The sequence below is a fragment of the Hyperoodon ampullatus genome (genome assembly GCF_949752795.1).
Source record: "Hyperoodon ampullatus genome assembly, chromosome: 2".
Taxonomy (NCBI): domain Eukaryota; kingdom Metazoa; phylum Chordata; class Mammalia; order Artiodactyla; family Ziphiidae; genus Hyperoodon; species Hyperoodon ampullatus.
The window spans coordinates 133,976,615-134,002,904 of record NC_136915.1 but is presented as its reverse complement, the minus strand read 5'-3'; the positions used below and the strand labels follow the sequence as shown (position 1 = coordinate 134,002,904).

The 26,290-nt window shown below is 40.5% G+C and overlaps 1 protein-coding gene and 1 pseudogene across 2 annotated transcripts; one reads left to right on the top strand and one right to left on the bottom strand.

Annotated features, from left to right (window-relative positions):
- The first annotated feature begins 759 nt into the window (after positions 1-759).
- LOC307065512 (ferritin light chain-like) lies at positions 760-1,289 on the top strand (annotated as a pseudogene). The gene has a single exon. The product of its transcript is annotated as a ferritin light chain-like (transcript).
- An 11,535-nt stretch (positions 1,290-12,824) lies between these two features.
- LOC307048412 (UDP-N-acetylglucosamine--peptide N-acetylglucosaminyltransferase 110 kDa subunit-like) lies at positions 12,825-15,965 on the bottom strand (the record flags this gene model as incomplete). The annotated part of the gene is made up of 1 exon (XM_079697492.1): positions 12,825-15,965. The coding sequence occupies one exon, from the start codon at positions 15,963-15,965 to the stop codon at positions 12,825-12,827; it is 3,141 nt and encodes a 1,046-aa protein (XP_079553618.1).
- Between the last annotated feature and the right edge of the window lie 10,325 nt (positions 15,966-26,290).

The following is a 26,290-nucleotide window of genomic DNA, read 5'->3' as shown; positions in this document are numbered from 1 at the left end:
CCGTGCCCCCTGCATTGGCAGGCAGATTCTCAACCACTGTGCCACCAGGGAAGCCCCAGAAAAGCATTTTTAAAGGCCAGGTGAGGGAGGGACATCCCAGGGCATGTGATCAGCTCGTGCACAATCCTCTGATTGGCTGATGTTGAGGCCACAAGGCAGGTAACATTATCCATCCTTAGGTGCCAGAAGGTCTGGGGGCTACGTGCTCATGATCATCAAGGAGTTCATTTCTTCCATTGGGTGGTGGTTTTTAGCATCTGAAAACTCAAGAAATATGCCTGAGATACTATTATCTGAGTACTTCAGAGAGAAACTACAGTAGAGGATATGGGGGATGGGTCTGTCCTAGGAAGGCCCCATAGGGTACTGCTTGGTTACAAGGTGACCATACTTTGAGAACCACTGCTCTAGTGGCTTGGAATGTTAAGAAAGTAATGGAAGAATCCCTTCCCAGACCTAGATTCTAGTATCACCAGCTATGTTGGTGGGAGGAAGGGTAAGTTTTGTCCTTGCTTGGACTTCTTGTTCATTTATATCAAAGCCTATTTGAGGCAGTGCGTTCGGCAGTCCTGCAGATCTGTCTTTTGCTTCAACAGTGTTTGGAATGAACAGACCCAGGGACGCTCCTTGCTCCAGCCCCCGACCACCCTCCAACCTTTCTTCCTTTCGCAACCTTTGGAATCAGACACTCAGCTATCCTCAGCCTCCAGGACAGGCCAACACCATTTTTTGAGCTTAGCTCCTTATCAGTGATCAACCATGAGTTCCCAGGTTCGTCAGAATTATTCCACCGAGGTGGAGGCCGCCGTCCACCGCCTGTTCAACATGCATCTGTGGACACTTACCTCTCTCTGAGCATCTATTTCGACAGCAACAATGGGACTCTGGACAGTATGGGCCACATTTTTCGCCAACTGGCTGAGGAGAAGTGTGAGGGCGCCCAGCGCTTCTTGAAAATGCAAAACCAGTGCTGCGGCCGCGCCCTCTTCCAGGATGCGCGGAAGCCTTCTCAGGATGAGTGGGGTAAAACCCAGGATGCTGTGGAAGCCGCCATTCTTAGGGAGAAGAATCGGAACCAGGCACTATCGGATCTGCGAACCCTGGGTCCTGCCCGTGCAGACTCCCAGCTCTGTGACTTCCTGGAGAGCCGCTTCCTGGAGGAGCAGGTGAAACTCATCCAGAAGATGGGCGACCACCTGACCAACCTCCGCAGGCTGGCTGGTCCGCAGGCTGTGCTGGGCGAGTATCTCTTTGAAAGGCTCACCCTCGAGCCAAACAGGAGTCTCTGAAGTCCAGCCGCATCTGAGGAGACCCTCTGGCGTCAGAGCTTCTGCCTGAAGCCCCGCTCTGCAGCCACTAGGCAGCTTTGTAACCGCCCTGGAGCCCTCTCCCAAGCCTTGGACCAGATGGAAACAATAACGCTTTTTGCAGAAGGAAAAAAAAAAAGCCTATTTGAAATACAAACAGAATAAAGCGAAAAAAAGAAATATATACATATATTCACGTTCTTTTAACATATGAATTGCCCCACTTTATCTGGGTGAAATAAGTTTGTTCCCATTATTGGGCTGGTTCTCAAGCTTTGCTGCTCGTTTGAATTACCTAAAGAGCTTTGAAGAAAAACATTGGTGTCTGGGTCCCAGCCCCAGAGATTTTGATTCAGTATGTCTAGGCAGGAGCCTGGGCACAGGGAGGTCTCAGAGTTCCCCAGGTGATTCTAATGTGCAGCAACTTTGTGAACCACCTCTTGGCTTCAATGCAGCTAGTCATCAGATATTAAATCTAAGACACATGGACTACTAGTGCGTGAGCTCTGTCGCTAGGTGTATTCCATTTTCTTCCTCCTGGAAGATTCGTGCCAGGGAAAATGATTGATAGTTGTGTTACTTCTCTGAAATGGATGGAAATTTCCAATTAGCGTGAACAGGGGAGGGTGAATGGGTGAATGCAATAAGGTGTATCATTTATGTATTGCCCTATGTGTATGGCTAGAAGCTTTTGCAACTGAGGTCTGCCCTACTTTTCATGCTAATGGTAATGCTTGTCCTCCTAATGCAGCTGTAAACTTTATAAGCCCATAGGTAGACAGCATCACAAAATATTTACCCCTCCCCACTGGCTCGCTCTCAAGCTTCACTCCCCTTCCCCAATACACAAATGTACATCAATGCACTTGAGACCAATATCAACATACTGACCTTCAATTCTTCTACTTTGCAGCTTCCCTCTTATCAGGAGATGTCAGCATTTAGTGCAAGGACAAATGCTTGCCTCTTGAGGAGTAATGTAGACAAAGCCTCCAAGAGACAAATAGCCCTCAGGGAGGGGGCAAAAGTCTTTCAAAAAGGTTGATGCCCAGAGGAGGCATTTTCAGTCATCTCAGCTTAGAGGTCAAATATCCAAAATTAAAAAGGTTAAAAAAAAGAAGAAGAAAGCAAGGAAGAAAAGAAGGAAACAATTTTCTTATCTCATAGTAATAAGGCAGTTTTCCTTAAAAAAAAAAAAAAAAGACTTAAGCCTTAAATTCTCTTTCCTAATCAAAATGTGCTTTTCCATCTTTAGACTATTCCTCTTATATCCTGTATTATTCATGATGTTTAATTCTTGAAATGGCACATGGCTGAAAACAGAAGCTAACCTCTTGTTCACTATGAATTAAATCTTCTTTTCCTAGGACCCGTCTACAATGCACAATTTGGGGTTGGCCAACATAATTATTTTCTCTGAAATACGTTACAGCATTTTGCCTTTTCAATATATAGTTATACAATACATTGTTAACACAACATATTTTATATACTCAATATAGTAAATACAACTATAACACACATGATATGATGCCACTTTGGTGATTTTCTTCATCCATGTAAGTCTGAAATTTGACAGTATAGTTTTCATATTCTAATGAGCTGAGTATTACCTTTGCAAGGATAGAAAAATAAAATAAATTCATAATATTCTTGTGTGGTTTGCCCCTGGGGTGGATTACCATAATGGGGGGATATTTGAGCCTTTCCCCAAGTCATTAAAAATCCTCCAGCAAGCAGCTCCTTGTCCTCTCCAGGGAGTGGGGGGAAAGGATCTTTAATCATAATAATCTTGGGGGGAGAAATCTCGGAAATAAGACATCTGCTTCTGTGCCTTGTTGTTTTGCAGAATAGCAATGATTGCCTTAGCAGCTTCTATTGCCATATGTATACAATAAGTAAATGAACATAAAATTGAATGAACGCATAAAAGAAGGATAAACCCACCCAGCTTAACAAACCCACTCTCTCACCTGCTGTGCCCCGAAACATGAAAGAAAGAATCACGGGATCATAAGGATTAATAAAATAACAGTCTCTGTTAACAATATTGACAGGAGGTATAAGGATAATTTGTCTGATGTGGGACCAACAGCTTAACTAACTGCTTAATTCTTTTTTTTTTAAAGGGTAATTCATTCATTTATTGTTTACAGATTGCAAGACAACATCTGAATTTTTGTAGCACAATTTAAATGTTTTACTTTTTTTGATAAAGCAGAGTATAATAGCAAAAACAATTAGTTTCCAGTAATATCTATATCTCTATTCAGAATTAAGTCTTCCACAGACATGTAACCTGGAAACAAAAGCCTGTTACAATAAGCAAAGCTTCAACGGAGTGGCTACTTTTCGGGCCAGGGAAAGGTTCATCCCTATAGGAGGATGATGTGCTATGTAAAATGGCTGCAAGGTCACAGCCTTGAGGGCGTTGGAAGTCTAGTATCCTATTCCACATTAAGTAGTTCGGGGAACTTCAAACGTCCGTTCATCTGCAACCAAGCTGGCAACCTTTAACTGATATTTCAAGCAGGTAAGAAATAAATGAAAAGAAATCCCTACATTGATGTTCCTTGATTTACACTGTTAAATGGTTCATTAACATGTAATTCTGGCTAAGAATTACATTTGACACTCCTTGCTCAGATTTTGGTTAACAGTACACATCTTTCAGAAATTCATGTTTTTATTAATCAATAATTTGTCAGCTAGGATACGTTCAGCCATCAGCTGCAACTTCAAAATAGGTGCACTGCCTCAGCGCTTTGGAAAGACATAATCTAAAACACTAATAGCAGACAAAATATCTGTTACTAGACAGCATATGTGCAGTACAGCAAGACAAAAACATATTCATATGTGCCACGGACCAGCCTCAGAAAGAGGATTTCACCGCCCAGGGTCAGAAGGGACGGGGTAAGGAACTGAAGTAGCACCGTCGAATGGGGTCAGAAGGACCAAGACAACTGATGGTTGCAAGGCAAGTTTTATTATGCTACAGTTGCAGATTATATAGACTAGAAAAGGGAAGGTTGCCAGACGGTGGTTTACATTATCTAATGACTGTCTCGGCTCAAGGTTAACTTCCCTGGGAGAAAACCCATAAACCCAGAATCATCCAAAATAACCTGCACGTGCAGGGTGGAGACAGATTGGCTTGTCTCATTTTACATTCTTTCTGATTTCTGGGCCCTGGTGATTTATCTCCCATGGAATGGAACAAGGAGGGGAACAAGTAGGGACGGTCCCTTCGAGCAGCGGCGGCATGCCTGGCATGTCTGTAGCCTGCTCTCAAGGCTGACTGCTTCCCACAGGTCCCCCTTTTTTATTTTTTAATTTTTGCTGCAAAACAATTCCATGAAGCTTAGTGCCGAGAGTAGTATACTGTTGCATGAGGATATGAAACAGACATGAGAAGATTATTATCAATAATAGGCAAATTATGGCCAGGGTAATAAATCCTGACAACCCTCTAGTAATCCACGACTAAGGGTTTAACCACTTTAAATGATCCAGTAAAGTTTGAATTACATCTTCTGGTGAAATATCATCAAGATGTGCATTTTGTATATCCTGAATTTCAGCATTTAATTTCTTAAGATCAAGACTAATATTATTATCTGACCAAACACTCAGCAGATGCATTTTTACTTTTTCCCATTCCCAAATACAGTCATTGTACTTGTAAGGAATAACACAAATCCACGTATACTTTGCATGACAAGCTAAACGCATCCTCAATTTTAATGCTGCCATCTGATCTCCAATCCTCAAAATTGCGTTTTTAAATTCATCTAACTTGTTATTCATCTGTAAATCTGTGTGACTTTGTAAAGACTAAGCAAGACTGGTATTTTGAGATAATTGATTAGCAAAGTGAGCATGATTAATACTCTGTGAAAGAGCAAGACGGGCAGTAGCCGCGGTAGCAGACAGAGCAGCCAAGGCAAGTAAACTTACTATTAGCCACCCAATAAAGCGTCTCCTTCTCTGCAAGGCTTTGGAGAGTTCCACCCATGCCTGTACTCCAGTATCTTCATACCAAGGTTCTCTCAGAAGTACAGGCACCATAACATATATGGGTTGCCTTAGTATAAGCACAGATTGTGTTCCTGCAGAAGGGAACATACAACTGCTAAAAATACAATGAACACAGCTAATATTATATCCTCCTTTGGAAGAATTACCAATGTTAATAGAACCAATCAAAAGTGTATATGGAGGAGCAACACAAGTTATAACAGGTGTATTGGAATAAGTTAGAGCTAGTTTCCATATATCCCAGTTCTTTTGAAATGTGATAAACCTATCTATGATGGGAATAGAAGAGATAAGAATTGACCCCTTGGTATGATCTGTAGTACACCATATTTGGTTATTATTCCAAGATGCATTGCAACATTCAAAATTGGATCCAGCAAAGTTAATGGTCATAAAAGGAGGAAATTGAGTTTTTGATTTTCTGTTAAGAATAGTAACCTTATGTCCAACTATAAGTATCCCTTGTCCTCCAAGTAAATGCTTCATACAGAAATAATTTCCTGAATCTTCACCTGGAACCTTGGCTATAGTAATAGCGGAATCCCAAAGTGGTGAGGCATATGAGATTCGACCTCTAATATTAATAGCTTGCCCATTTTTATACCAAATGATGGTATCCTTAAGATCCTCTCGTCGGCTGGTAGCCGGGCCTGTAAGAGTAATGTTGGTTCCTGTAAAATGAAGGTTCATGAAAGCAAAACAGTGTAATAAATGAGTGATAACATGTTTAGTAGCTTCTCGGGTCTGTGCTGTAGCACAGAGGAAACCAGAATAAGTATCAATAGTGACATGAACAAATTGTAATTTCCCAAAAGACGGGATATGAGTAACATCCATTTGCCATAAATGACTAGGTAATAATCCACGAGGATTAACACCATAATGTGGAACAGGAAGGTGAGGTAAGCACTGTGGGCATTGCTTAACAATTTGTCGGGCGGCTTCACGAGTAAGGGAAAATTCTTTGCGTAACGTAGCCGCCGACTGATGGTGTAAAGCATGCGATTGCTGTGCTGCTTGTGAAGCAGTTTGATCATAACTTACCATAATATGAGGGTGTCCAGGACATGGACCATGAGTATCAACAGTATGAAGATAATGAATGCAATACCTTAGCCATTCTTGACAGCATGACGAACGGAAAGGAGGAGGACGGTAATTTGGGATATGTCCTGCTTTAGGGAAAAGAGATTGAGGAGGAAGAGTAACTTTAACTTTATTTTTGGGAGGAAAACGCACAGGATAAAGATCACGTTTAGATCGAGTTAAAACATCTGCAGCCGCATTAAGTTTAGACAATGGACCAGGCAAGTTAGAATGAGCACGGATATGCAGAGCTGCAACACGACCATCGTGGGAACGAATAAGCTGTTGAAGCAAACGAAAAGAGGATGATAATTCAGGGTCATTAGTATGTCCGCTGGTCGCAGTCTCCAGAAGAAATAATAAGCTGATAAGATATTTACTATCAGAAAACAAATTAAAAGATATAGAAGGCAAATGTTTAAAAGCCATAATGACAGCATACAGTTCAACACGTTGAGCTGAAGTCAAGGAAGTTTGTTTAATGAGTTTGGTTCCGTCGTCAATGATTACAGTAGCCACTCCTGAAGAAGAACCGTCTGTAAAAACCAAAGGTACATGAGGAATGGGCTGTTGCCTAATTATAGAAGGAAAGGTATAACAGTTAACTTTGTCTAATTGGATCAATTTATCAGCAGGGTAATGGCATTCCAAGGCACCTGAAAATCCTGCAAGAGCAAGACCCCATTCATTACTATGTTGAAAAAGCCAATTTTGTTGACTAACTGAATAAGGGATAATAATTTGAGAAGTTTCTATACCCAGAAGTTGTAAGCATCTAGTTCTACCTTGCATTATTAGCTTACTAAGTTCAAAATAAGGGTTAATAACCTTAGAGGATGTAGTTTTCATATGAATCCATTCAATAATTCCAACAGTTTGCCGTAAGATGGCAGTAGGCACATGAGGTGTTGGACAAGCAATTAAAGAAATTGGCAGGTGAGTATGCATTCGAGTTAATTGTGCAGAGCTGATAGCTCTATTAACTATTTGTAAAGCTTGAAGTGCTTCTGGAGTCATAGAGCGTGAAGTAGAAGGATCTGAGTCACCTTTAAGAATATCAAACAAAGGCTCTAATTGAGCAGTAGTAAGTTTTAAGGAAGGCCTTGGCCAATTAATATCTCCAAGTAATTTTTGAAAATCCTTTAATGTTTTTAAATTATCCACTCGAATTTGCAGTTTTTGAGGCCTAATGGTAGTGTTATCAATATATTTTCCCAAATAGAAAAATGGAGATTGTCTTTGAATTTTTTCTGAGGCAATGACCAAGCCAAATGATTGTAAGGATTGTTGTAAAAATTGAAAAGCAGTCTCTAATAAAGAAATATTATCAGTGGCTAAAAGTATATCATCCATATAATGTATGAGATATAACGTTGGAAACCTTTTTCTCACAGGAGTTAAGGCCTGAGCCACATATTTTTGGCATAATGTAGGACTATTTGCCATGCCCTGAGGCAATACTTTCCATTGAAATCTCCTCAGGGGTTCCTTAAAATTTAAGGAAGGCAAGCTAAAAGCAAAATGTTTTCTATCTTCAGGAAACAAAGGAATAGTGAAAAAAACAATCTTTTAAATCTATAACTAAAAGCTGATAATTGTGTGGTATGGCTGTTGGAGAGGGTAGGCCTGCTTGAAGAGCTCCCATTATTAGCATAGTTTTATTAACAGCTCTTAGATCCTGTAATAACCTATATTTTCCAGATTTTTTCTTGGTAATAAAAATAGGAGTATTCCAAGGACTATTGGAAATTTCTAAATGCCCTAATTGTTCCAGTACTAATTGTTCTGCAGCTTCTAATTTCTCCTTTGTGAGGGGCCATTGGTCCACCCATACAGGGTCATCACTCAGCCAAGTAATTGGATCAGCAGTGAGTGGAGGAGAATCCAAGGCCCCTAAGAAAAACCCAAACCTTGTCTATCATTTTTTATTTTCACATCAATAGGATAGACAGTTCCTTGTTGATTTGTTCCCAGCCCTTTTGTGGGAAGAAATCCTTGATCCAACATCATATTAGAGACTTGAGAATTTGGACTATAAAGTAACACTCCCATTTCTTTTAATATATCTCGGCCCCAGAGGTTTAAAGGCAGCCTAGGCAAAACATAAGGCTGGAAGTATCCTGAATGGCCCTCACTATCTTGCCATAATAATAACTGACTACTTTGCATAGGAGAAGAACTCTGTCCTATTCCTTGAAGTTCTGTAATAGTAGGACTAACGGGCCAATGTTTATGCCAGTGAATCTGTGTCATAACAGAGACATCAGCTCCAGTGTCTAACAAACCTGAAAAAACCTTTCCATTAATGGTTCATTTCATTTCTGGACGTTCTTTCCCTATCTTCTGAATCCGGTAGGCAGCATTAGATGATCCAAAAGCCTTTGTGTCTCTCTTTTGATGCTGTAAAATTTGTCCATGAGGTACAAAGGGCAAAAGTAGCAATTGTGCAATTTTATCCCCAGGAGAAATCATTATTATATTTTTAATAGTTTGTGCCATGATTTTTATTTCTCCTTCGTAGTCAGAATCTATGACTCCTGGCATAATAGTTAAACCCTTCATGGTGACACTACTTCTTCCCAATAATAGTCCCATCAAACCCTTGGGTAAAGGTCCATAGATGCCCGTAGAGAAGGCCTGAGGACCCATTTCAGGAGTTAATACATATCGGGCGGAGGTACTGTGGTCCAGTCCTGCGCTTCCTGCTGTTTCTCTGGAGAGCAAAGATATTGTATGTTTTGGTTTTTGGTTAATGTCTGATTGATAGTTTGAGGAGGATACACAGACATTGCCCCTATTATCTGTTGGGGCCGGGGAAGGCCCCGGGAGGAGTTTCCCGACAGTGGTGTTCCATCCTTGTGGGACACTGAGCGACAATCTCGTGCCCAACGTTTTCCCCTATTGCATTTAGGGCATAAACCAGGGATTTTCTGACCATCTGGAGGGTTTTGAGTAGGGAAGGAAGGACCAGGGTTACAATGAAAAGATCTACATTCTCCAGCAAAATGACCTGCCTTTGCGCATTTAAAACTAGTCTTTGTTCTCTTTGGATTGTTTTTAAACCCCACTTTAGTTAATGCTGCAGCCATAGCAGCACCCTGTATATAAGCAGGCCCAATGTCTGCACAAAGGCGAATATAATCCTCCAATGTTCCCCGTTTTCTCCAAGGTCGAATCGCAGCCTGACATTCATTATTAGCGTTTTCAAAAGCAAGTTGCTTAACTACAATTGTACCAGTGAGTCCATCCACAATGAGTATCCCCACCGGCTGTAACAATCTATCTACAAAATCAGCATATGGTTCATCAGGTCCCTGTCTAATTTTTGAAAGATGCTCAGTTTTGTGTGTAGAAGATAATTTCCTCCAGGCTTGTAATGCCAAATGATTTATTTGAGGATAAGCAACAAAGGGATAAGTTAATCGATCTTGTAAAGAAATAGATTGTCCTTCCCCAATCAGCATATGATAATCAACTGGAATATCATGGGTAGCATTCTTTTCTCCTTGTTCAGCAGCCCGTTCATAAAAATCAAACTTCCATATTAAATAATCTCCACCATTTAAACAAGCTCGTGCAATAGACTGCCAATCAGCAGGGGGAAGAGCTTCTCCTGTAATAGTGTCAACCATAGCAGTAGTAAAAGGAGCAGTGGGCCCATATTGAGCACAAGCAGATTTTAAATCTTTCAAAATTTTAAAAGGAAGAGCCTGATGCTCCCTAATAGCCTGTTGAGGATTATTAGGATCAGGTCTTTCCGTGACAGGACAACAGAAAATAGGATCTTCTCCTCGTTTTATTGCTGCTTGTACAGCACGTTGCAAGGGACTGAGCATTTTTACAGATGGAGAATTTTGAGGAAGACAGTCCTTACTAATTTGCAGCTTTTTCACTGACTTATCTATTATAGCCATTAGAAAATCATCCTCAGGATATTTCTCCCTTTTATGTTTAAAAGCCTCATCTGTTAAGTCAAAATGTTCCTCTTCATCTGAAATATTTAAATTAATTAGCTCTTTCGGTTTAGGAAGTGGCGACACAGTAGCTGACAATACAGTCTTTTCTTCTGTCAGAGGCTTATGTTTTTCTGACTTTACATTCAAATCAACACTATCATGAGAAGAACCTAAACATATTTTTATCAGATTCCACAAACTAAATGTAACAAGGGCAGTATGACTAGGCCCTCGAGACTCATAATAATTTTTTAAATCTTCTCCAACTTTCTGCCAGATTTCTGTGTCACAGAGCCGCCATCAGGAAACCAGGGAGATACATCATGGATATGCTGCAAAAATTCAGTCAACTGTGAGGTAGAAACTTTATTACCCCGAGCTTTAAGCATCAAAAGTAAAACCGGAGCAAATAATTCACGCTCCTTTGAGCCCTTTTGCCCCATCTTATTTTACTTCTGACTGTTGCCTTATGCCTCTATTAGTTTCACTTTTACTCGTGTCCACACATATTTTGCATAAGGGTTCTCTTACCTGCACTTTCTTTTTCTTTTCATTGGCTTCACGCTTCAGCTCCCTGTTCGGGCGCCACTTGCCGCGGACCAGCCTCAGAAAGAGGATTTCACCGCCCAGGGTCAGAAGGGACGGGGTAAGGAACTGAAGTAGCACCGTCGAATGGGGTCAGAAGGACCAAGACAACTGATGGTTGCAAGGCAAGTTTTATTATGCTACAGTTGCAGATTATATAGACTAGAAAAGGGAAGGTTGCCAGACGGTGGTTTACATTATCTAATGACTGTCTCGGCTCAAGGTTAACTTCCCTGGGAGAAAACCCATAAACCCAGAATCATCCAAAATAACCTGCACGTGCAGGGTGGAGACAGATTGGCTTGTCTCATTTTACATTCTTTCTGATTTCTGGGCCCTGGTGATTTATCTCCCATGGAATGGAACAAGGAGGGGAACAAGTAGGGACGGTCCCTTCGAGCAGCGGCGGCATGCCTGGCATGTCTGTAGCCTGCTCTCAAGGCTGACTGCTTCCCATACATATGTTGGCTTGTTTAAGCCTCAAGCCCTCGATCCTTTGTTGAAATACAATAATTTCATTCCTGTGGTTTTCAACACCAAAAACTCAACCTCCAGGAGGGCTAAAGTCTAATTTGTACTCCAAACCAAGTAGCAGTGCAGTTCGCTACTACTGAGGCTGAATCCATAAAGACTTCAAGACCACGACCAGAAGACAAGTTATTATATATAATACCCTAAAAGGCCTGAAACATAATTATCATATACATAGCTGGTCCTTCAGAGCTTTTTACCTATAACATGTTTTTTGATGAAAGTTATTTAATGTACTGGAGATAACTGTGACTTACTGATCAAATATTTGAATACTTATACTTACCTGGGATTTCATTTCTGCTGAAAGAAAAGGGAAGAACAGGACTCACCTAAAAAAAAACAAACTTTAGAAATGAAAGTAAAAATCTTATCACACACTATCACTTTTGGAAGCAGCATAGAGGGGCAGTCAACGGTAAAACACTGGTGAAATAGGTCAAAACTCTAGGCCAAAAATCCATTATTATTATCGTCAGTGACAGTACCACAACTGTGCCCTTCATAATTAATAAGAACTCCTAAGAATCTTCATTTGGCACCAGATGATGTGTTGAAGAGAAACACTCTGGGAGGTTTTGAATCACACTTGGTATTTAGTTAGCCACGTTACAGGAGAATTTTTAAAGTGGGGGGAAGGGAAGAAGGAAACGGACCAGAAAAAGAATTGAGGCCATCATCTACAAACCAACAAAGCACTGAGAGTTCCAAACGTTATGTCAGACACTAAAGGGACTGATATAGGCTCAAGTGGTTTATAAAACCTATAAAAAGACTACACCAGCAAAGTCCCCATTTATCTGTAGAGTTCAGAAACTAAAACAAGGAATATTTTAGCTTAAAACCTTATCTCAAGAGAATCATATACACTTCACAGGAATAAAAATACCTGAAACCAAACATTTTTAAAAGCTCCAATACCCAAAATATAAAGAAAAAAATTAATTCAGAAGACTCAATCAATCCATGATAATCACAAAACGGCTGGGCAATCTCTATCTCCCTTGCACACTAACCATCCATCCCCCTGGAAGACCAAGGGAGATCAGACCTTCCAGACTTACCTTCCAGACTTACCTTCCAGACCTTCCAGACACCTGGCTGCTGCAAAATTCGATGGAGACTCCTTGTGGAACAGCAGTTTCGCATCTCTTGGGTCTCTCCCTATCGTGATCATGCAGGAAGCAAGTCTGGCTGTGCTATTTCTTATCATTGTCTGTCACCCATCTGCACCATGATATTGAAAAAGTAGTTCCCTTTCCCACAGAAGGTTGAGGCTCAGCTACAGGGGTAATTCTCCTGGGCACACAGTCATTATTTAGGCCGACTCAGTGACTTCAACAGGCTTAATCATGTGATCAGGTTTGTTGCCAGCTGCATAATGCTCCCACATCTGTAGATAGAGCCGCTCTAGTTCCATTGTGTATTGTTTGGTGTTGAACAGAGGGCTAGATGTTCTCTGCTTCCAGACTTTGCCACGAATTTTCTTCAGGTAATCGAGATCAGTTCCCAGTTTCACAGCTATCTCTTCATATTCTTGCCTATTTTTAGCAATCAGCTCAAGACAGCCTAAACAAGTGAGCTGGGAACCTGCAACTCGGGAAGCAAGAGTCTCTCCTGGCATAGTCACCATGGGGGTCCCTGCCCAAAGGACATCCATCCCTGTGGTGTGGCCATTACAGAGTGGAGTGTCCAAGCAGACATCAGCCAGCTGGCCTCTCCGAACATGTTCCTCTTTAGGAGCAACAGGTGAAAAAATGATACGGCTCGGGAGAAGGCCCATATTTTGTGTGTACTGTTGAATATTAGCTTCTCCTGCTGCTGGAAAACGCAACAGCCACAGTACACTATTGGGAACACGCTTCAGAATATTTGCCCACATCTGCAAAGTAGATGGGTCAATTTTGTATAACTGATTAAAGTTACAGTACACAATGGCATCTTCCGGTAACCCGTACTGAGAACGTGTGGTTACAATAATGGTACGGGGAACCTCCTCTCCAGTGGCAGCCTTATTGTTGATCAGGGTAGTTGCCAGTCCATTGCTAATACTGAATCCATTCATTGTAATCTGAATTTGTCCTCTGTTAATCATTTCAATAACTGCTTCTGCAACAGTATTCATAGGAATGACAGGCATATTAAGAGCTGTATTACTGCTGTCTGCGTTGTCTTCTCCATCAGGACATTTCATCTTGACTATTTGCACATCTGATAGACTATCAAGAAATGCTTGGAGGTCGATGCCATTCAGCACAATCCGATTGTCATAAAGGTGCCCATTGGACTTAAAATCGATGATGGCTTTTTTCTTCAGGTGAGGGAACATATTAGTATGATCACCAATAAAGAACGTATGGGGCATATAAGCCAGTTTCTCAGAATACTGCTCAGCAACTTCAGCAGGTGACGTTTCCTGATCAGTGATGATATAATCCATGAAAAGCGCGCCACTAGTCCCAGGGTACCCCAGCCACATTGCCTGAATAGGAGCTGGCCTGAGAGCAAAGAGTTCATTTCGAGCACCCCTGGTATAACCATTCATATTTACAAGGATGTGTATACCATCTTGATGGATGCGATCAGCTGCTTTCCCATTGCATGGAATCTGAGAAAGATCAGTGAAATGATTGGCTTCTGCCATCACCTTCGCTCGGAAGTTTGTGCCATCATGTGGGCTCAGGGCATAACAGAATATCTCAAATTTATCAGGATTGTGCATGCCTGGAATAGACTGCATAAGGTGAGAAGTAGGATGATTCCCAAAGTCAGAACTCACGTATCCTACACGCAGTCGACCATCACTGAGCTTCAAGTCTTTTGGATGTTCATACGGTGGTTTATGAAGGACACTTATATTAGCCAAGCAGAGGTTCCCATGCCTCTCAGCAATAGCCTTCCTGAAGCCATGAGGAAGAGGATAGAGCATACTATGATGAGGCTGCACAGAAGGCAACCTATTCTTCTCCAACTGGTCAGCCACAATGCTGACCAACTTCTTCATTCGCTCATCATAGTCTGTCCAATCACAGACAACCTGCAGGCAATGAGCCAAATTACAGTAAGCGTCAGGAAAATCAGGTTGAAGCTTCAGAACAGTGCGATAAGAAGCAATTGCTTCTGGAATATTCCCTGAATCCTGGTGAATGGAAGCCAGATTGCTGTGGGCATCCGCAAATGCAGGGTTGATCTGAACGGCACGAGTATAACACTGCAAGGCTCCCTGAACATCCTGCATCTCCCATAGAGTGTTTCCCATATTACAGTACGCATCAGCAAAGGTAGGACTGATTCGAATAGCCTCCGTATAATGCATCAGAGCTTCGTGCAGTTTTCCCTGCTGCTTCAATACACTTGCTAAATTTGAATGGGCATCAGCAAAGTCTGGGCAGAGCTCTAATGCTTTACGATACAAGCGAACTGCCTCTTCACTGTTTCCCTGTTCTCCTTTGATATTGGCTAGGTTATTCAGAGAGTCTGCATGGGTGGGACACAGCCGGAGAGCTGTATGATAACAATCTTCTGCTTCAGCAACACTGCCCTTCTCTTTGAGAGCGTTGGCTAGGTTGCAGTAAGCATCAGGGAAGTGTGGTTGCAATTCAATAGCTCGCCTGTAGGTGTCTATTGCCAGATCCATCAGGCCTTGCTCATAGTATACACAAGCCAGGTTGCCATGTACCACTGCATGATTTGGACTCAAGCTTAGGGCACGAAGGTAAGCTGCCACAGCTCTGTCAAAAATCCGTGCCTCATTGAAGACATTTCCTAAATTGATATAAGCATCCAGAAAACTGGGGTCAAGGGTGACAGCCTTTTCAAAGTGATGAATTGCAAGCCAAATCTCCCCTTGTGCATTGAAAACACAGCCAAGATTACTCCAAGCTACTGCAAAGTTCGGTTGCATCTCAATTGCTTTCAAATAACATGCCTTGGCTTCTTCTAAGCCACCCAGGGCTTTGAGCAGGTTCCCCAGGTCACTGCGAACACAGTACAAATAAGGATTATACTGAAGAGCAGAGACGTAAGCTTGTACTGCCCCTTCCATGTCGCCTGCTGCTACCAAAGCGGCTGCCAGGTTAATATAACCATCGATGAAATCTGGTTTGAGACGCAATGCATGCCGGTAATGCTCAGTTGCTTCCTGCAACTGCCCTCTTTCCTTGTACACATTCCCCAAATTCGAATAGGCTTCTGCCAGAAGAGGGTTCTGTTTAATTGCCAGAGTACTAAAGTGGGCAGATCTGTCCAGCCTTCGACACTGGAAGTGTATAGATGAAAGTAATAAAAGTACACCAGTATTGCCTGGCTCTTGTCTCCAGAGCTGCATGCAGTGTCTCTCAGCTGTCTCAAAATCTCCTGCCTGATATTCTCGATGTGCCAGCTCAGCTAACCCTTGGAAGGAAAGCATACGTTTCGTTGGTTCTGTGCTGTCGGCCACGTTGCCCACGGAAGACGCCATCTGGAGCTTCTGGAGAGAGTGAAAAAAGGGGGTCATGGAGTCCCGCTGCCGCCACTACTGGCAAGAATGTTTCTAGTGGTAGCAAACACGAGCGCAGCAGCCGTACCACTGCTTTGGCACGCTTAAGCGGCGGCAACAGTTACAGGCACCGAACCTTAGGAACTATGGTTGGCCATCTACCTCTCATGCTCTTGAAATCTTAATTCTTAACCCTGCCCTCTTCCACCATTTTTCTCCTAATCAGGGAATAAAAATTACCTATCCATTTGCCTTAGAAGAAATCAAAAGTCAGTAGGCCAAACACTTTTTAAAATATTGTTTTCTGTCCAGTTGGAAATGAAATACATGATTGACTTTTCTTCATCATTCATATAGTCAACGTGGAAAACATTAGGGCCGTGAATTTCAATACAGTAAGATGAGAAAATTTTAAATTGGCCTTCCCAAACCACTAATAAGTAACCGATGTTGTATAGAATGCTAAAATCTTAGAGACTGAGTTTGATATTTTAAAAGTTCTGCAAACATTTGCTAATTTCTCCTCATCAAATTTCTCATGCCTCAAACCTGAGTATTACTTTTTAAAAGATAAATTTATTTATTTTTATTTATTTATTTTTATCTTGGCTGCGTTGGGTCTTCAGTGCTGCGTGCAGGTTTTCTCCAGTTGCGGCGAGCGGGGGCTACTCTTTGTTGCGGTGCCCGGGCTTCTCATCACAGTAGCTTCTATTGTTGTTCCACAACTCTATGGGTTCCTTTTTGGGTCCTACGAAGAACCCTAGAAATTAGTTCATGTCATTATAGGTTTTTGCAAAATTGTCAAAAGTGAGATATTTTAATTTCCATCAGGTAAGTCCAGCGTCTATTTCTTTGTCAATTTTCCTTCTATCATATTCTGCTATGTTGGATCATATTGGATTGGTCACAGGCTTTTTTGAAATCTGGCTAAGGAGATGTTTTAAGTGAGGCTATTATGTGATTTTCAGACACCAGCATATGTAATGGACTATATAATATCCCATTACAGGAATAACTTCCAGTACTCTTACTGACTACTCTACTGACTTAACTAGCACAAGACACAGAAGCGTAAGGACAAAAACCACCTTACAATATAGCCATGTCTTGCACTTCACAGCTCTCAAAGCATGTGCGTTTGAAGAAGAAAAAAAGAACTGAAAAGTATAAAACCAGAAGTTATTCTGTGGAAAATTATTTCAATCATCAGGCATGTGAAAGATAAGTCAAAGATTCAGTTTTCTTCAATGCTTAGTCAAAACAGAAATTTCCTTCTGTCAAGAATATACTCCAGGGCTTCCCTGGTGGTGCAGTGGTTGAGAGTCTGCCTGCCGATGCAGGGGACACGGGTTCGTGCCCCAGTCCGGGAAGATCCCAAATGTCGCATAGCGGCTAGGCCCGTGAGCCATGGCCACTGAGCCTGCATGTCCGGAGCCTGTGCCCCACAACGGGGAGAGGCCACAACAGTGAGAGGCCAGCATACAGCAAAAAAAAAAAAAAAAAACAACCCAATATACTCCAGGGGCTTCCCTGATGGCACAGTGGTTAGGAAGCCACCTGCCAATGCAGGGGACACGGGTTTGAGCCCTGGTCCGGGAAGATCCCACATGCCGTGGAGCAAATAAGACCGTGTGCCACGACTATGGAACCTTCGCTCTAGAGCCCGTGAGCCACAGCTACTGAGCCTGCGAGCCACAACTACTGAAGCTTGTGTGCCTAGAGCCTGTGCTTTGCAACAAGAGAAGCCACCGCAATAAGAAGCCTGCACACCGCAACAAAGAGTATCCCCCAGTCGCTGCAACTAGAGAAAGCCTGTGCACAGCAACGAAGACACAACACAGTCAAAAATAAATAAATAAATAAGTAAAAGAATATACCCCATCAATAATGTGTGTAATGGAATGGTGTGAATGAGTATTTTATCAGAATTCCTGTAATGCACAAACCTATAGCAGTACTGAAATCAGTAATGCATTTATAATAGTAAATATTTATGAGGAAGTAATCCATAGAGGTTTTCTCAAAGTTAACAAGGAACATTAATGCGACATTATCAATAATAAATTGTGATGCTGAAATAAACTTTTCTAAACTATTAATAACTAAAAGCAAACTCTAATCAACCATGTGAAAAGAAATCTATGTCTATAAACTACAAAGTTTATTTCTTAAAATTTTATTTCTAAAACACATAAACTGTCATATGAGGAGGCAGTTAAAGAATATATAGCTACAAGAGTGGGGAAAATGTTTTATAGAGACACATCTGGCAGTAGTTAATTTTCAAATGTCATTTTTCTAGATTTTGTGACACCTATAGTATTGATATTTGAAAGCATTTAAAAAATTGTAATTTGAAGATTTGCTACTTCCAGGTAGAGTAAAATATTTTGAAGTAAAACAACATTTCCACTGAGAAAAATTTTAAAAGCCAAATAAAATAGTCAGCATTCAATCAAAAAGTTCTAGACATACCAAGAGATAGAATCATATGACTAAAATTCTAAGAAAAGAACAGATAATACAAAAATATTTATATGAGATATTGTGTATAATTATCAGGAAAAGTCTTTATCAAGAAAAGTCTTTAAAATCATCAGAATTAATATTATATTTTATTTATTTGTATATTTTATTTATATATAGATATTTATATATTTATATAAAGAACTTAAAGATAAAGCCCTAGTTAAGGCAGTGACAAAAGCAGTAGCAGTGGCAGTGAAAAGAAATGGTTATATTCAAGGATATTTTGTCAGTAAAAGTCCAAGATCAAATGTCTGACTGCATACATGGGATGGATAGACGGAGTGGGAAAGATCAAAGTTAACTATAGAGGTTCTAGTGAAGATGGGGTTGCCATCACCCAACCCTAGGGGTTGCGATCATCCCCAACGTCTAGGAGACTCAAAGGGAAGGTCATGGTCGAGGAAAAGTTAATTGCTGGGAAAATAAGACTCCCAGTCTCTCCATCTCCTTACACTAGTTTTTTTTTAAACATCTTTATTGGAGTATAATTGCTTTACAATGGTGTGTTAGTTTCCGCTTTATAACAAAGTAAATCAGTTATACATATACATATGTCCCCATATCTCTTCCCTCTTGCATCTCCCTCCCTCCCACCCTCCCTATCTCACCCCTCTAGGTGGTCACAAAGCACAGAGCTGATCTTCCTGTGCTATGCGGCTGCTTCCCACTAGCTATCTATTCCTTATAGCAGTTTTGTCTTTCTGCTCATATACGTAGCAGCATTTCATTCAAGGGGAAAGTCATTGATCTGACTGGTCAAATTAAACACCATAGTTCAAGGCACATTTACAGTGGTTAGTTCCTCCACAATTTAGAAAGTAACGTTCACAATTTCCCTCTTCCTACACCGCGGAACACATTGGCCATTCCTCCAAAGTTTCCACTCCATAGAGTGGACCAGAGATGACGTTAGCCCAGAACTGAGAGCTTGGCATGAGATGGTGTCAGCCCCACCTAGAGCTCTGGCATAAGTTACGACCCAACTCAGCTCTACAGAGAGTTCTGCATGGAATCTTGTCTCAGCCATAATAATGTGATTCTGTTTTTCATTTGGTTTTCTTCTTTGCTTAACTTTCCCTGGCCACTCTGACAAACAAAATTTCAGGAAATCCTGGGCCACTCACTAACTTTATTCCATCTAATGTTATCCAGATTCCCAAGAAAATTACTAACAATAAAGGGGGAAATTTGGAACATGGTGAGTTTTAGGTGCCTGAAATATACAGGTAACTGAATCCAGTTAAGTAGCAAATTATTTGGATCTCAAATATGCCAGTAGAAGACCAGACTAAGCTCAATTTAATGTACTCTTACTGGAGACACATGTAAATTCTGGGTCAGTTTTGAAAATGTTAAAAGCACACAGCTGAGATTAAAAGAAAGAAAGGAACACCTGCATGTTTCAGAAAGTAACACAGAAATTAAATCCAGAGAAATAAGAGCAGACTGATGTGTATGGGTTCCGTTCCTTAGTATAGGCCTTACGTAAATAGGGGCTGGAGCTAGAAATCTAACATTACCTTGAGGCCAGGAATTTAGACTCAGGATGGAACAATATGGAGAAGTTAGTACAGATATCCTACAGAACTTTCATGAGGAACTGCTTAGTCCATTAAGAGGGCCAAGGGAGGTGGTGAGGAAGATTGATATCTCTTGAAAACCTTCAGGTACAGAAAACATCAACACCTCTGAAAAGTAGGCCTGTCCTTCCCAGAGTTGTGATGGCCAGGTTGTCACTAACCTGTAAGGCCCTGTATGAATCAGAAACTGCAAGGAGAGTAATTCAAAGAAAACCAGATGCAGGATGGGTGTGGCAATAAATCCTAGGACCCTATCAGAAACAAACTTAAAAACACACTAGAGGGAAATTTTAACAAACCAGGGCAGAGAGTATCCTAACCAGAATAAAATAATAATTCTGAGGAAGTTACTTTACTTATTTAAGTAAGATTCAATGCATTGCCATGGCCAGGCCCTTTTGAAGAATTCTAAAACATATACAAACAATTCATTTACATCTTATATATCCCACCATCCAGAGCAAAATTCACTTAAGAACTGTACTGGTGGAAATTGGGCAGCACTATGGAGAAAATACAATGTGTTTACCATCAAAAAACATGAAGGTAAGAAAGATAATGTCTAATTTTTTAATTATCCTGTGGTTTCTTGAAATCTTTTGGAAACCCAAACTAGAGAAACCTAGGAGGAAATGAAGATTTAAATATTTAGAGATTTATCAACTCATCTATAAAACCTTTATTAATCTCTTCCTTTAATAACATTCCTGAGAGGTATAAATGTGTCCAGTGATAGGGTTGAATAAGCCTGAGAGAATTTCAATTGTTTACTATTCTTGGTCAGCTCTTTTTTTTTTTTTTTTTGTGGTACACGGGCCTCTCACTGTTGTGGCCTCTCCCGTTGCAGAGCACAGGCTCCGGACATGCAGGCTCAGCGGCCATGGCTCACGGGCCCAGCTGCTCCGCGGCATGTGGGATCCTCCCAGACCGGGGCATGAACCCATGTCCCCTGCATCGGCAGGCGGACTCTCAACCACTGCGCCACCAGGGAAGCCCTCTTGGTCAGCTCTTAAGACCTTTCAGGAGCATTTTGATTTTCATGACCTCATCCAACAAAAGCAGGATATTTTACAGAAAGTCCTGGTCCACTTTTCGGCTTGCTTTTGTGTTTATGTTTTTGGTTTTTTCACATCGGGCCGTACTTAGGCTACCTATTGCATACTCCCTCATTCATGCATGCATTCATTCAAACAATATTGACTGAGTTGAGACATTTAATTAACACTCAATAAATGATGTTTAGATGAATGAATGCACTTTCTATCAAAGTAAGTGTAAGTACTGAGAAAAATTACAGAATGTATGATCCCAGCCCCACAAAAGCTTATAACTGTGTTGAGGATATAACATATGCTGATGAAATAACTAATATATCATATTGGACAGTGTCTAAGTTCAAAAATGAGTTTTTATAAATAATCAGAGCCTAAGGAGCACAAAGAAGGGACAGTTCATTATGGGTTGAATCTATCAATAAATGTACATTTCAGATGAGATTTGAGATTGACCTCAAAGAAGAGGACTTAGATATATGAACAGAGAACAAAAAAGGCATAGTGATAGCATGTGCATAGATAGTGTGGCCAATATTTATGTTCTTCATTAAAGACAGTCAGAGATAACCCAAATGTAACTGTTTCCATGGGTCCATTCTCAGTATCCAAAGAAAACGGCAAATCCTATCTTAGTAAAACTAATGAAAAACACAGTCTTTAACAAAGAGATTGTGAAGGAAAGGGGGAGAGAAAGGCTTGCATCCCACACCACGCAACAAAACTTATTGAATTCTTTGTTTAATTGTCTCCCTCTGAAAATTTCCTCTCCCTCTCTCTGTACGTGTCTCTTCTCCCACATCTGGCCACACTCTACCAGCCATCTTTCCAGATCTTTCCAGAACTCTCCATCCTAGTTTCATTAGGCCACAATTTAAACATCTCACAGGTCTCCAGGATGCATCCCCATCACTTATTCCACAAAGACAAACAAAGGACACTTCTCAGGATCACGTTTCTTTGACGGAAGAGGTCATGAGGAGTGATTATAAATAATATAAGGTGGAGAGCAGTGACTTAAAATACCATTTTTCACCTTAGAATGTGAATACAGGGAACTTTGGGAAACTAGAAAATCTAGAAAGGATTCACTGATAATTATTTATGTTCAATGAATAAAATAAAATGTAATAATACGGCTAAACTCTGACAGATTCACTTTTTCAAAAGTTGCTTTCACACACCTTCACTATTGGGATGTTTGATAAACACACCTTTCCTTCTTTACTTTCTTCTTTCTTTGCAGATACTGGCACCAAACTTTCAAACAATAAGAACCTTCCCATAAGTCCCTTGCCAGGCAAGATTAAGGTATGACAATCCAAACAAAGTTTTGAAGAAGATAACTGCTTGAAAGCACAGGAAAAGAGCTGGGTTTCTCTTATTCAACAGTCACATAATGAGTAATGTGCAAATTGGTTTAAAAAGTCTCTCTGCATGAGGGGCTAAGGTTAAGATTAGAACTTCTGAGGCCAGAAGAGCAAAATGACTACAACAATCCACATATTTTCAAGAGCTGCCCTTTGGATGTGAGGGATTGATTTTTCCCACTATTTTTTCAGCAACCCACTGGTGTCTTTATTAAACGACATAAGAGAATACAGTGTGGCCAAGAAGGCTTAGATTTCCTTAGCCCCAAGTCAGATATTCTCCAGTGACTGTCCACTCAAATGAAAAAGAGAGATTTACAAGAGGAAACGGGATACAACTGAGTGTACTTTAATTTTACCTGAATTATTTGTTTTGTTTTCAATTCTCTGCTGAAGTGCCTCCATTAATATATTTTTAAGAACATTTCCTTAAGTTGAAGTATTCATTCAGTATATTCATTTACTATAATTTAGAAAAGCCAAATGATTTAGGCAAATTCATTTCTATATTGCCACAGCAGTGTACTGTGAACTAAATGACACCTGGCAGTTCTTTACTCAGATACTAACTCAATTAGAAGGCAGAACAAGGATACCTACCCATTCAGGGAAGGAAAGGTCACTTAGCCTCTGTAGCTCTCTTAGGTCTCTTATCATCACAGTAACAAATTGAAGACTAAAAACCATATGATCATCTCAATAGATGAAGAAAAAGCTTTTGAAAAAAATTCAATATCCATTCATGGTAAAAACTCTCCAGAAAGTGGGCATAGAGGGAACATACCTCAACATAATAAAGGCCATATACGACAAGCTCATAGCTAACATACTCAATGGTGAAAAGCTGAAAGCATTTCCCCTAAGATCACGAACAAGACAAGGATGCCCACTCTCACCACTTTTATTGAAGGTACTTTTGGAAGTCCTAGCCACAGCAATCAGACAAGAAAAGTCAATAAATAAAAGGACTCCAAAATGGAAAGGAAAAAGTAAAACTGTCACTGTTTGCAGATGGCATGATACATAGAAAATCTGAAAGACACCATCAAAAAATTATTAGAGCTCAAAAATGAACTTGGTAAATTTGCAGGATACAAAATTTATATATAGAAATCTACTGTATTTCTATACACTAACAGTGAACTATCAGAAAGAGAAATTAAGGAAACAATGCCATTTACAATCACGTAAAAAAGAATAAAATACAGAAGAATAAATCTGCCTAAGGAGGTAAAAGACCTGCACCCAGGGAACTATATGACACTGATACAAGAAATTAAAGATGACACAAACAGCTGGAAAGATATACCATAGTCACGGATTGGAAGAATTAATATTGTTAAAGTGACCATCATACCCAAGGAAATCGACGGATTCAATGCAGTCTGTATCAACATATCAAGGGCATTTTCCACAGACCTAGAACAAATAATTTTAAAGTTTGTATGGAAACACAAAAGATCCTGAATAGTTAAAACAGTCTTGAGAAAGAAGAACACAACTGGAGGAATCATGCTCCCTGGCTTCAGACTGTGCTACAAACCTACAGTAATCAAAACAGTATGGTACTGGCACAAAAACATCCATCACTGGAACAGAATAGAGAGCCCAGAAAGAAACCCATGCACTTATGGTCAATGAATCTATGACAAAGGAGGCAAGAATATACAGTGAAGAAATGTCTGGGCTTCCTTAGGGATGGTTTCATCAATTAATTTGTTTTCTTAAATGGACCATACTTTTCCATGTCTTTGTATACCTTGTGACTTTTTTGGTTGAAAATTTGTCTTTCAAATATTATAATGTGGTATCTATGGAAATCAGATTCTCCCACTTTCCCAGGGTTTCCTGGGCTTTTGATTGTTGGAGGCTGTAGTAGTCTGTTTGTTTAGGGACCTTTCCAAACTATTTTTGCAATGACTGTTTTCCTTATCGTATGCACGCACTGAAGTCTCTGTTCCTTTAGTTCATGTTTAGCTAATGTTTTGACAGAGATTTCCTTGAATTCCTGCACCTAAAACAAACAAAAATAAATACACACAAGCACATCCATATGCACACTCAAAACCACACACCTCAGTCCATTGTGCAGATTGCTGGATCACTCCTTCAACATTTAGCTGACCTGCATTGAGTTCAGGGCTCAGCCCATGGTAAAAGCTTAGAGACTCCTCTGGTGTGTTCAGAACATGCATCTTATCTCGAGTATGCATGTGGCATTCCTAAGTTCTCTGGACATATGTGTACTTTTTGTAGGTTCTAATTTTCCAAAGAATCTCCCCCAACTTTGGCTCCTGTATCTTATGTGGTCTATTGTATTTCAATGCACAGTCTTCTGCCCCAGCCATCTGTGCTTTGTTAGTTCACCTTGCACTTTTTTTGAGCAATGACTGCTGCTTTTCCAGACTGTGTTCCAAGTTAGCTGAGACAGAGATAAGCATCTTGTGTCAGTCCTTCAGGTAGCTCCCAGAACAGATAGGTTAGAACAGATACACATAATAATCTGAGAGTACGGTCTCTTCTGCTCCCTCCTGAAGCAGGATTGAGGGTCCCATACTAGGAATGGCCTGCTGCTACTTTAAGACTATCACTGCATTAAGACTCCACCACTTTAACACCATCACTACACTAACAGTGGATGGGGCAAGGGCAAGTAAAAATGCCACAAAGCTTTCCTGCCATTTTCAAATTGCCTCTTCCCTGGTTCAGTATGTGTTTGGTTGCTATAAATCTTTGGCTGATTTCAGGACTAAGAGAAACTCAAAGAACCCCACAGCAAAAAACAGTATAATCAAACTCTCAGAAGCCAAACGACACAGAAAGAATCTTTTCTCCCAAAGGAGAAAGAAAAAAGAAATTTGTTACAAAGCAGGGATCCTCAAAAAGATTAGAGCTAATTTCCTATATGAAACCACGGAAGCAAGAGGCCAGACATATTTAAAGTGCTGAAAGAAAAAAAATTGTCCACCAAGAATTCTATATTTGGCCAAACTGGTTTCAAAACTTAGGGAGAAATTAATGCATTCCCAGATGAACAAAGGCTGAGGGCATTTATTTTACAACTTCCTACCACTGCCCTATGAGAAATGCTAAATTGAACCTTCAGGTTGAAATGAAAGGACACTAGACAGCATCTCGAAGCTGTAGAAAGAAATAGAAATCTCCAGTAAAGATAAATACAGGGGCAAATACTAAAGCCAGTATTGTGTTATTGGCTTGTAGCTCTACTTTTTATTTCTTACATGATTGAAAAAACAAATGTATAAAATAATCATAAATCCATGTTATTGGGCTCACAAAGTATAAAGGTGTAATTTGTGACAATAATAATGTAAAGAGGAGGAACGGAACTGTAGAGGAACAGAGTTTCTGTGTGCTACTGAAGTTGGTTTCAATTGAAATTATATTGTTTTAACTTTAGAATGGTAAATGTCATCTTCTTGATAACCACGAAGAAAATATCAATAGACTATATGCAAAAAGAAATGAAAAGGGAATCAAGAGTTCACCACAAGAAAATTGGCTAAGCACAGAAGTCAGTAATGAAGTAAATGAGGGGCAAAAAATGCATAAGACATACAGAAAACAAGCAGGAAATAGACAGAATTAAGTTCTTCCTCATCAGTAATTTTTGAAAAAGTAAGTGGATTAAGCTCTCCAATAAAAAGATAAACATTGGCAGAATGGACTTTAAAAACAACCATAATCCGGGCTTCCCTGGTGGCGCAGTGGTTGAGAGTCCGCCTGCCGATGCAGGGGATGCGGGTTCGTGCCCC